The sequence below is a fragment of the Ochotona princeps genome, chromosome 2 (genome assembly GCF_030435755.1).
Source record: "Ochotona princeps isolate mOchPri1 chromosome 2, mOchPri1.hap1, whole genome shotgun sequence".
Taxonomy (NCBI): domain Eukaryota; kingdom Metazoa; phylum Chordata; class Mammalia; order Lagomorpha; family Ochotonidae; genus Ochotona; species Ochotona princeps.
The window spans coordinates 12,286,565-12,302,968 of NC_080833.1; the positions used below are offsets into that span (position 1 = coordinate 12,286,565).

At 49.3% G+C, this 16,404-nt stretch overlaps 1 protein-coding gene across 1 annotated transcript; it reads right to left on the reverse strand.

Annotated features, from left to right (window-relative positions):
* Positions 1 to 3,015: 3,015 nt before the first annotated feature.
* Positions 3,016 to 8,554, reverse strand: LOC101526591 (aflatoxin B1 aldehyde reductase member 2-like). Its single transcript, XM_004592420.2, has 7 exons — positions 8,256 to 8,554; positions 7,589 to 7,776; positions 7,332 to 7,436; positions 6,637 to 6,733; positions 6,409 to 6,508; positions 5,851 to 5,980; positions 3,016 to 3,559 (listed from the first exon to the last, which is right to left on the reverse strand). Exons 1-7 carry the CDS (start codon positions 8,470 to 8,472, stop codon positions 3,398 to 3,400), a joined length of 999 nt encoding a protein of 332 aa, XP_004592477.2. The 5' UTR covers positions 8,473 to 8,554; the 3' UTR covers positions 3,016 to 3,397.
* Positions 8,555 to 16,404: the final 7,850 nt, after the last annotated feature.

The window sequence follows — 16,404 nt, forward strand, 5'->3', positions numbered from 1 at the left end:
CTTGGGCCGACCCACTGGCTCAGCTGCACTCTGGCCTGCTGCCCCTGGGGAAGGTGCTGGTTGACATGCCCAGTGTTGCAGAGTCACATTCTGAATATCTTTCAGCAGCAACAGGAAGGCCAGAGGGTCAGGCTCCATCAGGTGCTGGGAGCAAGTTCGTTGCTACCACACAGATCTTTTGTTCTTGCAACAAGATCCTGTGCTTTTGCAATATCATGAACATAGATGAATGTTCTTTTATTTTAAATATATATATTAAGAATATATTTTATATGTAGGAAGGAAGGAACGGAGGGAGTGAGTTAAGAAGAAAGAATGAATTTTGTGAAGGTGCAAAGCCCGCACCACGCTGCTCAGCAACGAGCCTTAGTTCCTGTGTAGAGTTGTCTCTTGAAATTCCATGGAGACAGTCAGGTCGCCTACCCGACCTCCCTGGCCACGTCACAAATGGCAACCGGGGCACAGGCAGCAGAGCAGAAACGTGGTCCTCAGTGGAGGGGGTGAGTGTGGCATTGTCAGGCTCCCTGATTGCTGTCGGCATGGACTGGCATATCACTACATACTGCGGAGTTCAGCATCAGGCAGCCATACTCACTCTGTGGACATGGAAGTCCAGACTGGAACAGTTGCCACTTGAGGTACAGGCTGTTATTGTCTGCTTTTAAAGCATGTTTCATCTTATGTTAAATATTGTTTATATAGTTGAGGGAGACACGTGCCAATGTGAGCCTCTGATTAGGGTTGGGAGGGTCTGGATACGGAAGGGAAGGTGGGTGAGATTAGTGTTTCTTTTCTTTCTTTCTTTTTTTTAAATTTTTCTTCCTCCTGTGCCTGTGGGAGGAAGCAGAAAGAGGAGACCACTCCTTGCTGTCTGACTAGATCAGTGCCTAGGGATGGAAACGGTGATTGCTGTCACCTTAGAGACCCCGGTGTGGGGAAGAATGTTCTGAAGGTGCTGCTTGAGTGGTCTTGACAGTTCTGAGATGGTGGAAGCTTCTTTGCATCTGGGTTGAGAAAATCTTTTTAGGGTCTACTGTATGACCAGGTCTCCTTTGGCACAGTCACAGACTTAGACATTTGCTGCAAAGGCTGGCCAAAAGAAAATTGTTTAACCTGTCCACTTTCGATTTTGATGAGGTCCTCGATGTCCTTGCTGGCTTAGATGAACTGGCTGTCTGGTCTTTCATGTGTAGCTGGGTACATGCTCTATTTGACAGGCCTTAACATCTTGGAGGCCCAGTCCTGATACGTGCACTCCAAGGTCAAATCACAGATCATGTGATTTTCCCTAACGCAAGGACTTGAGTCAAGCAGTCTAACTGGGGAGTCCCCCGAGAAAACTTCCCTGGGGTGACCTCAGTCTTGAGTCTTGTATGTGCTAGCTAGTGCAGGGTCAGGTTGGGTCTGTCACTTGCAGCAGCCAATACGCATCTTGGTGGGCTGCAGTCTAGTCAGCGTGACCCACACTAACTCCGCACAGTACTGGTTTTTGCACATGCTGTCAGGTGCTGCTGCCAGACCTGACCCGTCATCCCACATCCTGTCTGGCTCTTTGCAAATCCATGAGTGTTATGGCCCCCAGACCTGATACACACATGTGCTATAGCTTTGTCTGGCCAGGCCCGCCTCCAGCCTTGACTCTTGTGCTCACCAGGAGGAACTGCAGCCTAACAACAGAGTTCTCCAAGCTCCCATTCCAGACCTGCTCCCAGTCCCAGATCTCACATGTGCTGGTAGGTGCTGTGGTCCAGCCTGGTATGGTCCTTCCCAAGTATTAGCCTTTGCATGGCACAGCCTGGCCCATCCTCAGGCCCAGTTTTAATGTGCGCCTGAGGATGCTGCAGGCCGGCCCAGCCCAGCCTGCTGCTAGTTCTAGTTCCTGTGAGTGCCAATGAGTTCTGTGGTCGTGCCTGGTTGAAACCTTCACCAGCCTCAGCTATCAAGGCCTCTGCAAACCCTTGGGTGCTGCAGTCCCCCAAAGACCAGCAAATCCTCCCTAGGATCTGGATCTTTCATATTCTGGTGGGTATTATTGCACAGCCTGATGTGCCAACTAACTCCTGCCCCAACACTGCCAGGTGCATACTGCAGCCTGGCCCTGCCAGACATGCCTCCCTGCCCCTAGGGCCAGCTTTCCCATGTGTCAGGGGACAATGCTACCTAGCCCAGCTCGGATCTCCCACATGGGTGGGTACCTCTCCTGACTCAGACATGCCCTACAGTTTCCCTTTCTGAACCATTCTGTCTCAGCTCTCTTGCTTACCTGAGAGTGTAGTGGCCTGGTCTGTGGAAGTTCCTATAAGAATTCAGCACCTGTCAAAATCCCCTCAGTGTCCCCTATTCCAATATGTCCATAGAATCCCTTGCCCAGGCAATCTGCAACCCCCGCCCCCCCTCCCGACATCATGTTCTAGCCAGGCGCTCCTCTCCCCTGTCCATGCTGCATGGTGACACCCTGGGTGTTCAGGGCCAGGGCAGTGTCTAAGGTCTGCTTTTCACATCTGTGTAGGAAAAAGAGGAGATTCCAAAGACCTCTCCTGGCCAGGAATACCATGCCCCCTTGTCATCCTCTCACGGGGTCAATACCAATTTCCCTAGACTGTTTCAATGATGGTCTAGACCAGAAGGGACAGGTGCTAGGCTGTTCACAGTTCTCCTGGGAGGCCTACATCTCATCCCCCAGGGGCTAGGCTCAACTCCTGGCTTGACTCCAGATTCCACCTTCCCTCTTCTACCTGGGTGGTAGCAGGTGTTCACTGAAGTAACTGGATCCCCAACATTCACCTGAGAAACCTAGACTGGTTTCCCAGCCTCCTACTGCAAAGAACAATGGTTTTCTACACCCATCCCATACCAAGCCGGAGACTTTGGCACTTGTCTTCTGTGGTATTTCTGTTCCATTCAGCTTTGAACTTGAATATACTGTTGCTGACAGTGATCACCCCTTGAGCTAACAGGTCATGAGAATCTGATTGAGATAAATTGAGTTTTCTATTTTTTTAATGTTTATTTATTGATTGTAGAGGTTGGAGTGAGTAGGAGCAAGCAGAGAAAGATCCCCTCTATGAGTTATTCCACAAATGCCCAAGAAAGTGAGACGATATGAGTCAGAAATTAGCTGGAATTCAATCCAGGTCTCCCCTTTAAGTGGCAGGAACCTAAGTACTGGAGCCATTGCCACTGCCTGCAGTGAGTCACACTGGCAGGAAGCTGCTGGTCAGCGCTCCTCACTAGAGTGACCAGGTTAGATTTTCAGGTTCAGGCTCCTAGCATGGCCCAGAAACCGTGGGACTAGACAACCTACAGAGACCACATCCGGTCAGCAGAAGGTAGCAGGGTTAGGAGAGAGAACAAAGGGGGTGATACACAGGCCAGGGCAGCCTGAGCCACCCAGGGCCTAGAAATAGTAGTTGGCAGCTTTGGGGACAGCCAGGTTCCAGGCTTGCTCAAAGGCCTCCACAACTTCTGACTTCAGTGGCCCCTCCTTCACGGCTGCCAGGTTCGTCTCCAGCTGCTGCAGGCTGGACATGCCCAGGATGACCGCATCCCCATGAGCGCCCTGCAGGGAACAGCACACATCAGCTCACACAGCCACACTCACTGCCCAGCCTTGCTGCCCACCCTACTATGGGTCCTTGGGCCAGAGAGGACCCAAGGGGCTGGGCAGCTGTGCCTTTGTCACTCCCTGCCTGTGTCCTTGTCCCTGGGGCCACCTGTTCATCCACACAGACCTTTGTCCAGAGCCCGGTCCTGCCACCCAGCAGCTGAGCAAACGTGCCTTAGCTAGTTACCCTCTCTGAGCCTGCATGTCCTCCACTCTCAGTGTGGTCAGGGAGTGAGAGATCACACTCAGCCCCCAGCGTGCCCTAGTGAGCCTTGATTACACCTGAGGGGGAACCAAAGAGGTCATGGATACAGGAAGCAGAAGGTAAGGTTGTTAGGGTCACGAGATTTGGAAATGCTTTCAACATATTTCATATTACACTTTGTCTTTGAGCTTTTTGTAGATTCCTGGTATGTGTGGAATTTAAATCTTTTCTAAAGACGTACCTATTTGAAAGGCAGAATTCCATAGAGACAGAGTGCCTTCCATCTGCTGCCCAATTACCCCACAGGCAGCTGCTATGGTTAGGGCAGGCCAGGCTGACGCCAGGCACCTGACACTGTATCTGGGTCTCCTATGTGGACCCTGGGGAATGTGTTCTTGGACCATCTTCTGCCGATTGCCCAAGAGCATTAGCAGAGAGCCTCATCAGAAGTGGAGCAGCCAACATTCAATCTGCCAATGATAGCACATGCCATTAGTACAGTCCTTGGCTCAATCCACTGAGCCTCCTTAAAATTATTTAACTATTATTTAATTACTTTTCATCAGTTTGAAAGGCATAGTAAGTAAATGCATTGAAACCTTCCATCCAAAAGGATCTCCGGGAACCAGCTAAATGTATGCTTTAATTCTGTTTCCTCAAAACATGAGAGTTTTTTAGATTCCGTTATCTTAATTAGTGGGCAGATTTACAAAGAGGAATGGAAAGAGACTCAGATTTTTCATCCACTAGCAACTCCCAAACACCCACAAGAGCTGGAATTGAGCCAATCCGAAGCCGGGAGCCAGGAGCTTCCTCAGAGTAGGACATGCTACAGAGGCCCAAAGAGCCTCTGATGCTCTCCTAGCTTGTTAGGAGGAAGCTGGATTGGAAGTAGAGTAGCTGGGCCTGGCAAGAAGACTCAGTGGCGAAATTCTTGCCTTACAGAGGTTGGAATCACATATGGGTGCCAGTTCATGTCCTGGCTGCTCCATTTCCCATCCAGCTCCCTGCTTGTGGCCTGGGAAAGCAGTTGAGGATGACCCAAAGCCTTGGGACCCTAAGCCCTCATGGGAGACCTGGAAGAAGCTTCTGCCTCCTAACTTTAGATGGACTGAGCTCTGGGCATTGCTGCTACTTGGGCAGTGAACCAGCAGATGGAAGATCCTTCTGTCTCTCTTTAATCTGTCTCTCTGATACAAAGAAGTAAGATACCTAAAAAAAGGAAGTAGAGTAACCAGAACAGAAACCAGTGCTATATGGGATGCCAATGCTATAAGAAGAGTCTTAGCCTGGCATGCCACCACATACAGACCTAAACATTTGCTTTTATGAGTATTACTTGAGAGACCAGGAGACAGAGAAAGCAGGAGAGAGACAGATCATATCAGCTGTTTCATAGCCCATAATAGCCATAACAGCCAATTCTGGGAGCCAGGACTCGGGGGACGCATAAATGAGATTCCCATGTCAGTGGCAGGAGTCAACTCCTTCAACCATCTCAAGCCTCCCCGGGTCTCCATCAGCAGGAGGCTGAAGTCAGGGCCCAGAGCAGGGAATGGAACCCAGTCCTCGCAGGGGACACAGGGTAACCTTCACCGGGAGGCTGGGTGCTCCTTTAGCAGCCACACTGGGAAGGCGCCTCATACAGTGCTGACTCACTGCCATGGCCACGGCAGACTGTGCAGAAACGGCTTCACCAGGGAGACTGGGGACGGGGACAGAGTCAGAGACTCAGCTCCCGGCACAGGAGAGAGATGGAAGGGTGTGTGGTTATGGCTGTGCTAGCATTGTGACCCCCATAACAGCCATCTGCACTTATTCCTCATCAGCATCACTGGGACAGCAGGTGCATAAGGCCTAAGTCATGAACAAACTCATGCTGGTGAGACCTTATTCCAGAACTGAGTACTTATATGAGAACAAAGAATACCAGAAACAGACCCATGAGAACCTGGTGAAAAAAAAGGACTTCATGAGAAGAGAAGACAAACTCTCTGGCTCCATCAAACACTGGAAGCTGCATGCCAGGCAGTGGAGTTACCTTCAGCTGGGAGTGGTGGTACATCCAGCGGATGGCAGCCGAGGTCATGCTGGGTGCACTGGAGCCGTACGCAGCCCGCAGGGCCTTCTGCACCAGGGCGATGCCCTTGAAGTGTTCCTCCTTCCAGTAACTGGGCAGAGGGGAAAAGTGACACAGGGTCACACCCATGGGGGACACCTGAGGGAAAGGCTAAACAGTTAACCAGACAACCAACTCACTGTACACCTGCTGCACGGAGGGGCCTCCCCAGGCTGCTGGCTCCCTCCCCAGAGGCCCTGATGACATCTCTGGTCCTGAGAGTCCCACACCCACCCTCACGTGATTAAGTGCAGCCAAGGGAGCTGAGACAAGGTCTCCGTAGCCTTACAGTCCTGCAGGTGATGGCTCAGCGCAGAGCTAGGACCTGGAAAATCCCGTGGTCCTGTAAGAAATTTACAAGAGCCCCAAGAAAAGCAGAAGGAACCCACTACAGGTTTTGTGGAAGGCATTCACAGGAAGTTGATTGCCCTCCACAAGCAAGTATGCATCTCTCTCCCCCAGCAAAGAAGCACAACTCACATGTTCCTGTTGAATTCAGACCATTTATTCCCAAAGAAGCGGCCCTCAGGTTTTTTTTCATCTTTGTCCTCATATTTGTATTTGCCAGTCAGCATCCCCCCTGCAGGAAGATGCCATCAGACCCCTGCTCAGGAACCTCCCAGAACCCCTCAGGTGAGGAAACCCCAAGAGAGAGGGTCCCACCCCTTTCCAGACCCTTCTGTCCAGGGGACCCAGGATACTGCATACCGGCCAAAGGGCTGTAGGCGTAGAACCTCAATCCAAAGTGCCTGAGACAGGGGAACAGCTCCTTCTCTCCCATCCGGGTGATGGCGTTATACACACCCTAGGGGACAGATGCCAGCTGCAGGGAAGACTCCAAAGCACTATTCACTGAGGAATACCCCAAACATGCCACAGTCATGGGCACTCCAGGATGGGTGTCACACTAAGATCCCCAGAAGGACTGGGAACCAGAGGGACAAGATCCTCCCACGCTGGGATTTAGAGAAAGGTGCAAGAAACAAGATCATCAAGGAAAGAGACCATCAGTGTGCCCCAGGGAGCTGTGCCCATGCCCAACCCACACCCCTAGTGGGACACATCTTACTGGGGAAGAGGAAGTGAGGGAGGGACTGTACACTGGGGCTCCTGGGAACAACAGGGAAAGGTTTCCTGGGGAACAGCCACCTGGGGGAGCCCTAAACACTTCTCCCAGGGACTCAGCACTGCCCCAGGCTGACAGGCAAAGCCAGGCAGGAGGGGGGAGCCAGTGCACAGCCAGCACAGAGGGAGGAGCTGCCAGGGTCAGGCTGAGGAGCTGGGATGTTTCCCAGACCTCACTCAGTAGCCACTCAGAGGGTCTGAAACAGCACAGAATGCTAGGGTTCCTCTGTGGGGATAGGACCCCAGGTTAAGTAGAGCTGTGGAGCGCTGGCCCTCACCTGGTACACAGTGGGCTGGATCCAGCCATTCTTCTTGCACAGGGTGCAGATCTCAGCCACCTCCCAGGCAGTGTAGTTGGAGATGCCCAGCTCCACAAACTTGCCCTGTGGGGAGAGGCTGTGTTCAGCACTAGTGTAGGACAGGAAGTCAGGTAGGGTGAGCCCCAGTCCACTCGGGCATTGCCCTACTTGACCTTCTACCCCTTGGTAACAAGATGACAAGGAGCAGAGCCACCCTGAGGCCTAGGCCACCTCACCTCCTGGTGCAGCTCATTGCAGGCACGCAGCGTCTCTTCTATGGGGGTGCTGCGGTCAGGTATGTGCAGGTAGAAAATGTCCACTCGTGGACACTGCAGACGCTTCAGTGACGTCTCCAACTGGGTCCGCACACTCTCTGGCTTCAGGGTCCTTCCATCCAGGGGATGTGCCTTGGTGGCAATTTTGACTAAGAGGCAATAGACATGGAGGTCAGGCCAACTGGTCACACACGGCACTGTGTCCAGTGGAACACTGAAGAGCACTGCAGACTGCCCATCCCAGCTCTGCCTTGCAGCTCTGGGACCTGGAGCTCTGCCAACGTGTGCCAGTGATGGGAGGGCAGGGTTCAACAGGTCTGGAGCGCAGGAGCACCTGCTATGTCTGGAGTGACAGGCCCACTGTGCCAGGATCTTTTGTCTTCAGTGCCCAAAGTTGGGCTAAGCTGGGGGATTGCTGACTAGACCAGAGGGGTGGGTCGTGGGCAACCTTCCTGGAGGGGAAAATGGAGGAAGGGAGGCAAGAAAAGGCAAGGTCCAGACATTCTTGTTGATGTTTCCCTGCGTGCTCAGGGTTCCTAGCGCTGCTGGTGCCTGGCTGTGTCCCCATGCTATGTTTGGATCAGGGTCAGCAGTGCAATGTGTAAGGGGCATCAAGGAACGTCTATACCTTTGCAATCGCTGCGGCCCAGCCCGAGCCCCAGGCCCCCCAGGATGGTCTCCGACTGGCCATCCGTGTAGTAGAAGGCCGTGTCGATCTCATTGTGGCCCAGATCCAGGAAGGCGCGCATCGACTCAGCGCTCGCGGCTTGGTCCATGCGACCCCCAAACTCCATGGCGCCCAGCACCGTGGTGACGGCCCGGCGTTGCGGCATGGGACAGGACATGGTGGCGGCGGCAGCGATCGATCGTGGACTCAGCCAACAAAGTGCGTATTACAGCCTTTCAGGCAGGACCCAAAGTGAGAGTTGCTGTGAGTTTTTAAGCAAAGACGCGGCTGCGCCTCACAGGAAGCCGGCGGGACCAGCCGAGGAGGTGGGGCGGAGCAGTGAATTGAGAGGTCAGGGACAGGGGCGTGGCGAGCGGCGGGGCGGTAGGGGGTGACTAGAGATGTGGGGTGCAGGGAGCACCTTGTGAATTACTCTGCACTTCCATGGATGTCCCAGGTTGTGGCAGCGTTCCCAGGGCTGAGCTCAGGCTGCCCATGTTGAACACCTCTGTTGGCATCCAGATTTTGGCCCTGACCAAACCCTGCTCGTTTGAAGCCGTGATTTGGAAAATGAATTTGCAAATAGAATCTCTCTCTCTATCTCGGTCGCTCTCTCTTTCCTTCTCTTTCACCTCCCTCCCTGTCTCTCTTCCTATCCAACTATGAACTAAACCATTAATAAACAAAAAAGCATATGTACACTCACAAAAAGTTCATTTTTGGCAACATTATGATTATCTGATTTTGATTTTGAAGGAATCTGGAAGAATGGGAAAACGGGGTGGGAGTCTTGTAACTCAATCTTAAATGGAGCAACAGCTCATTGATAAAAGAGCTCAAAGGGCGTGCACTATCAGTATCAGGCTGGTCAAGTTCAAGGTCTAGGGGAATGTTAATACACAGTGTCTAAGTGCCAACATCGGCAGCCAGACACCCGTAATCCTTCCATAGCGGTAGTGCTTGGGCTACTTCGCAAAGCACGTACTGCAGGAGGCTCCTTTGGAGTTGCGATGTCCCTCTGACAACATGGTATGGAATCTTTTATAGAATTTCCAGCTGTAGTTGGAGGCTATGAGTCAATGTACATTCCTCTGTAGGACACGTTGCTTGTTCCTGGGACCTGTCAGAAGAGCTCCCACCTAAAGGCCTCTTACAGGTTTGTTATCACTCAGCACCTGCACACTCTGTCCTGGTGTCCTTGGAAGCAACGGGAGTGATTCCCATGTGAGGCACCATCACAGTGCACTACATAGTATTGTAGCATTGTGGCACAGTGAGTGAAGCCCCAGCCTGCAAGTCAGGATCCCAAAAGAACACTGGTTTGAGGCACAGGTGCTCTGCCTTCAATGCTGATGAGCCTAGGATAGCTGAGGATAGCTGAGGAAGATGGACCATGGGCTGGGCCCCAGCCACCCACCCCACATGGGCCCTCTGATGAAGCTCTGGGTTCCTGGCTTTGACCTGGCCCATGCTGGCCATTGTGGCAATTTGGAAAGTGAAACAGTGGATGGAAACCTCTCTCTCTCTCTCTCTCTCTCTCTCTCTCTCTTTCTCTCTCTCCCTGTCTTTAGAAAATAAGGAATTTTGTTAAATGTGCAAGGTGATAAAAAGATTTCTTTCATTAATAACGAAGCAGATTTATAGGGATGTGATTCATACACTACAAAATATGCTGATTTTTTAAAACCCTTTTAGCCTGATTGATGTTTTCTGCATTCTCTGCAGGTCACGTTCACTTTTCCCTTTATCCCCTCCCTGTAGGATGGTGTACGACTCCCTGCCTCTGCCTTTTACCATGGCTGCTACTGTCGTAAGTAATGGTCTCACGGGTTGAATCGAGGTTCTGCTGTGCCATCGTGACTGACCAAGGTAGTGAGAGCTCCCCTGTGACTCAGGAGGCTTTCTGCATTTTTCTGCTGCTGCTGGGTGTTGATGGTTTGGCAGGATTGAGTCCTACTGGAGTTGCTGTTTTCTGCCTGTTTTTAATGGTTGCTTTCAATCTGATCAGATCTCCCCCACAGCCTTAATTGATAATGCTCAGTTGAACTGATTATTTTATTCTGGCCAAATGGTTTGCACGTCTGATGATTCTCCAAAGTTGTAAACTGAGTGTTTTGGTTTGGGGACTTTTAGTCAGATCCCTGAAGTCTCAAAGGATCAGCTCAACTTAGGGGAACAATGGCCCTTTGAGTTCATTTAGATCACGCAAATTGCACTTACATGTATGGTTATAAAATGAGGACCCGGCACAATAGCCTGGTTGCTAAATTCTCACCTTGTAGCTGCCAGGATCCCATATGGGCGCCAGTTCATGTCCTGGGTGCTCCACTTCCCATCCAGTTCCCTGCTTGGGGCCTGGGAAAGTAGAACAGGATGGTCCAAGGCCTTAGAACCCTACACTCACATGGCAGGCCCGGTAGAAGCTCCTGGCTCCTGGTTTCATATCAACTCAGCTCTGGCAGTTGCAGCCACTTGGGGAGTGAAGAGCTTTCTCTTTGTCTCTCGTTCTCTGTGTATATCTGACCTCACAATAAAAAATAAAAATAATAATAAATCTTTAAAAAATGAAGTCAAATTGATGTAATGCTTATGTCACTTTTTTCCACCCATAGTTGTTCTATAAAAAATGGAAATAAATTTTAAAATTTGTAACTTTTATGTTATACTAGTATGAGCCAGTACAGATTGAATCACAGAATCATGCTAGCCCAGATGTCGATGGGTTCACATGCTTATGCGGGTCTTAGAGGATAGACTTTAAACTTTTTTAAGGGGATAAAGATATTTTCAAACTTGTTACCATGCAGTAGTGCCTGTGTTTGCTGGTCAGGTGTTGCATCTGCCCATATTAGTGATTTAAAACCATGGAAATTCAATTTGACCGTATGAATAATTCAGACAATCTTGTGATATTCATTGATAGCTCAGTGTCTGAGTTCATCTGGGTATAGCTGCCAAGTAGAACTTGGGAAAGGGTAAATAATTGCATGGGGTGTATGCTGTTAGTGTGTTACGTTCGTAGAGAAGACTAACTGCCTTGGTCAACAACCTCTGTCATCAGCTGGCCACGTAGGTACCACAATTCAAGACTCCTTGAAAGTAACTAAAGGTTTATGTTGCAAAGGATGTGACCCAGTCACAAAATATCTCAGAGTAATGAAACCTTAGAGAAAATGTATATGCGACAAAAAAATCAATGATAATTTTAAAACATTGTTTTAGGATTTTCTTCTAATCGAATATGAAATACAAAGTTAACCTAAGGTTGAAGTCTGATCCTCTGTTACGTCAAAGAGGAATTTGAAACATGTAGATTAATACGCTAATAAATATCAAAATAGTCTTGATCTTAAATTTCAGAATTGTTCTTTAAAAAAAATCTAAAAACCTCTTTTTTAAAACAATTTCCGTTTAATTAAGTCATCTACCAAATTTTTGAGTTAGGTCCCCATTAGCTCTTTTCTGGCTGTTAAATCATTCCAGGTTACAAGGTGATGTCATGTGCTAACTTGTATTTGTGCTTTTTTCTCATTTCTGATTTTTACGACTGACCAAGGAAATGCAGAGTGTGTCCTGCTAAGCTCTGACTGTTTATAAGCAGCTGACTCTCAACCGAGTTATGGTTTAAATAGGTACTTATTTTACCACATTTTGGTTACCTTATAACAATGATTAGATTAGTTCTGTATTGCATCATGATATTAAGGGAACTGTTTCAACCAAATATTTATTTTATTTTATTTTTAATATTATTTACATGGTTGAGATTGATGCATGGCCATGTGGGTTTCTGATTAGGGTGAGAAGCAAGGTGGGTGGGACAAATGTTCGTTTCTTTTCTCCTGTGTCCACAGAGGGTGAAGGAAAGAGCTGGGGTGGGGTGCACTTCTTGCTGTCAAACTACATCAGCACCTGGGAATGGGGGTGGCTGTTTGGTGACAACTTAGAAACCCTGATGTGAGCAAGAATGTTACTTGAGTGACTTTGATAGTTCTGGGATGTTCTTGACTTCATTGCTCCAAGGTTGAGAAAATCTTTCCAAGGTCTGTGGGCTGACCAAGTCCCTTAATGCATCCACAGGCCCAGGAACATATTGCAGAGCTGGGCCAGGAGAGTGGTCCAACCTGTTCTACTTGCCACCATCTGACAAAGCACTCCATGTCCTCTGCTGACCTAGATGGACTGACTGACCATCATGTGCCCATGTGCATCTGGGCATGTCATTCATTACATAGGCATCAGCTACTGAGTAGGCCAAGCCCGACACACTCCAAAGTTTGATGACATACATTTTGATTTTACCTGTGGCTGGGTTTTGAGTCTAGTCATCCGTTTAGGGAATCCCCCTAGAAACCTCATCTGGGGTGAACGCAGACTTAACTCTTGTATGCACCAGCCAATGCAGGGTCAGGTTTGGTCTGTCACCTGCACGAGCCAGTGCACATACTGGTAGTGTAGCTGCCTTGCCAATTCTGCCCCCTACCCCAGTTCTCATATGCACTGATGGATGCTGTGGCCTAGCCCAATACAGCCCACCACAGACCCAGTCTTCATGGACACCAGAGGGTGCCAACAACCAGTAAAGGTAACCCACAATAACCCCCAACAAGCCACCCCTAGGCCTGGTTTTTGTACATGCCAGCATGCGCCACAGCCCAGTCCATCCCACATCCCATCTGGCACCTGTGTGCACCCAATATAGTTTAGCTCACCCTGACCTGCCTTAATCCCAGCCCACACATATGCCAGTGGGTGCTGCTGCCTTGTCCAGCTTGGCCCGCCTCTGGCCTTGGCTCTCATGTTCTTCATCACGAGCTGTGGCCCAGCAGGGGAGTGCCTACAATTTCTCTACCAGGCATATTCTCAGCCCCAGAACTTACACCTGCCTGGGGGTACTGCATCCTGCCTGACAAAACTTGCATCAAGTCCCAACACTTGCCAGCTGTTGCTGCAGGCTAACCTGGCTGGCCTGCACACATTGTAGCTCTCTCTATATATATTTTTGTTTTAATTTTGAATTTTACGGTACAATTCCATAGGGTCTGGGATTCCCCCACCAAATTCCCACCCCCCGATTGATTTTCCCCATATTATCACAATAGTATTATAGTCCTTCATAAGGAGTCATGATTCCATCAGCCAGCTATTTGAGTGTGCCCTGACATTACTGTTAGAGACAATGTCAGACAACCCAACATCCCATTGCCTAGATAAGCCCAATAGTGTCCCTGGGAGTGCATCTTTGATTTGGAAGTAGGGATGCATATTGCCTTGCATCTTCACATCTGGATATGGTAATCTCTACTCCGCCATCACTATATATTTCCTTAAATGAGAAGTTTGGCTCTCTCTTGTACTAGATGTATGTTTTGTTGCTTTGACCAGCCTGGTCCACCCCCAGGCCTGGATCTCATACCAGCCCTGCAGGGGAGTGCCCACGGTTCTGCTACAAGGTCTGTTCCCAACTCTGGATCCAGCACCTGCCAGGGGGTACTACAGTCCAACCTCTCCTGACTCACACCCAGTCCTGACACTTGCCAGCGGGTATGGCAGCCTAGCCCAACCTGGCCTGTGCCCCAAGCAGCCCACCCCAACCCCAGCTGCCTTGCTCACCAGTGAAAGCAATGGCCCAGCAGTGGAGTCCCCGAAGTCCCCCTAGCAGGCCCACTCCCAGCCCTGTGTCTTGTACAAGATAGCAGGTGCTGTGGCCTAATCTGAGATGGCCCCTCCCACTCCCAACTCTTCCTAGTGGGTGCAGACGCCTAGTCCAGTCTTGCCCACCCCCAACCATTATGTGTACTGATGGGTTTTAATATCCCACCTGGGGCCCAGCACGGTGACCTAGAGGCTAAAATCCTCTCCTTGAACACACCGGAATCGCCTATAGCTGCCGGTTCTAATCCCGGCAGCCTTGCTTCCCATCCAGCTCCATGCTTGTGGCCTGAGAAAGCAGTCGAGGACGGCCCAAAGCCTTGGGTCCCTACACCCTCGTGGGAGACCTAGAAGAGGCTCCTGGCTCCTGACTTTGGAATGGCTCAGTTCCAGCCGTTGCAGTCACTTGGGGAGTGAATCGTTGGATGGAAAATCTTCCTCTCTGTTTATCTGATTTTGCAATAAAAATAAATAAATCTTTAAAAAAAAAAAGGATCCCACCTGGCCTGGCCTGTACCCTGTTCTGTCTCTCACACAGGCCAATCCAGCCTGGCCTGCCCTGCCCCATCCCAGTCTTTGCACTCACCAGTGAGAGCCGCAGCCTTCTCGACACCTGCAACAAGCATCCAAAAACTCAAAGCTCCAAGCTCTTTGGATGTTGGTGTTTCCAGCTGGAATCCCATGGAAAAGTCAACACGTCTCCCCTGTTACAGAGACACTAACTGATGGTACTTTTTGGATACTTCTTAAACCTACTGTCAAGATGTGAAGATCATAAGTTTAAGTTATGATAATATAAGATACAAGTAATATAAATGCCAAAGGTTACAAAAATCTAATGACCTTGCTGTATTGCTATCAGTCATGATTGTCATTTTAATGATACAGACTCAGAGGCAAAAAAAAAAAAAAAAAGAAGAAATGTTTCATAAAAACCTGAAGGTGCTTTCTAAAAATACTGTGTAGAATAAACAAGTGCCTCCTGTTGTTGGATAATGAGTTTTAGAATTTTGCCATGGCTGTTTGAAGTTGTTTGTCATCCAAGTGGAATAAAAACACAATGAGATTCATTAAGAGATTCTAGAGGCCGATGCTGTGGCATAGCACGTAAGGCCACCACCTGCAGTGCCGGCATCCCATATGGGCACAAGCAGTCCTGGCTTGTCCACTTCTAATCCAGCTCCCTGCCAATGAGCCTAAAGCCGTAGCAGAGCGTGGCCCAAATGCTGAGTCTCTGCCCCCATATGGAAGACACAGGAGAAACATTTGGCTCCTGGCTTTGGACCAGTCCAGCTCCAACCATTGTAGTCATTTGGGGAGAGAATCAACAGATACAAGATCTCTCCTCTCCTCTCCTCTCCTCTCCTCTCCTCTCCTCTCCTCTCCTCTCCTCTCCTCTCCTCTCTTTTCCTCTCCTTTCCTCTCTTTTCTCAAACAAATAAGTCTTATTCAAAGGAAAATGATTCTAACAAATGTTCTCAAGGCAACTTCAAGGTCATTGGACTAGGTAGGAGTTCCAAATCAACACAAAATGTCTTTTGGTTCGTGTTACATAAATAAATTCGTGATATGTTTCAATTTTATCGGTAGAAAGCAGCTGAAAACATTTTTAAAGTCACAGACACATTTGTGCTCGAATTTGCTGGTCAAAGATGTTACACCTGTATTAGATATTAGCAGTCAGAAAGAATAGTATTGACCTAAAGAGAAATAACACAGGTAAAGGAAAGATGGAATGCTCACTGCTCGCAATGAAATCCAATACAGTTTCTAGAATTGTTCGTTGATAGAAATCACAACTTAATTGATAATCTTGAGTAAGATTTCAGTGTCTTAGAGAACTTCAGTATAATTTAAGTTGGTAAATGTGAAAGGTAAATGTTTTCTGGTACATGTGCTCTAAGATTTACCTGACATGAAGGGACTGAGAGGTCCTTAGCATTGCGAAGTGGCCCGAGGCACTGTCTTAACTCACACGGAAACACACAGTGTCAGAATGTGCCCATGACCGCAGTATCAGCTCATTCTGATATTAAAACAGATCTTCAACAATTACATGTGGGACTGAGTAGCTCCTTAGCTGACATGGCTGTTCTGTGGTCAACTTCAATAGAGACAGAGGGAAAAGGAGCCAGTAGGACAGCAAGAGGCCAGCTAACCCTGACTTTGCACAGGGATCTGCCATCAGGAGAACCAACAAGGCCAGTCCACCTCCAATGGCTCGTGTTCCTGATACAGAAAGCCAGGGCCCTGGGCAGACAGCTGTTGTGGCAGAAGCTGGCCTCCAAAGGGCTGTGTCTGCACTGCCAAGAGACAGATCCCCAGAAATGGAACTGCCCTGGGGGGCTCAAAGGACTCCTGGGTCAGAGGTTCACACCCTGTAGAGCCCAAGCTTTAAAAGGCGCTTTGCTCTGCCCAGCTTCCAAAGTAATTATTGCACTGAGGGAATGGTCTAGGG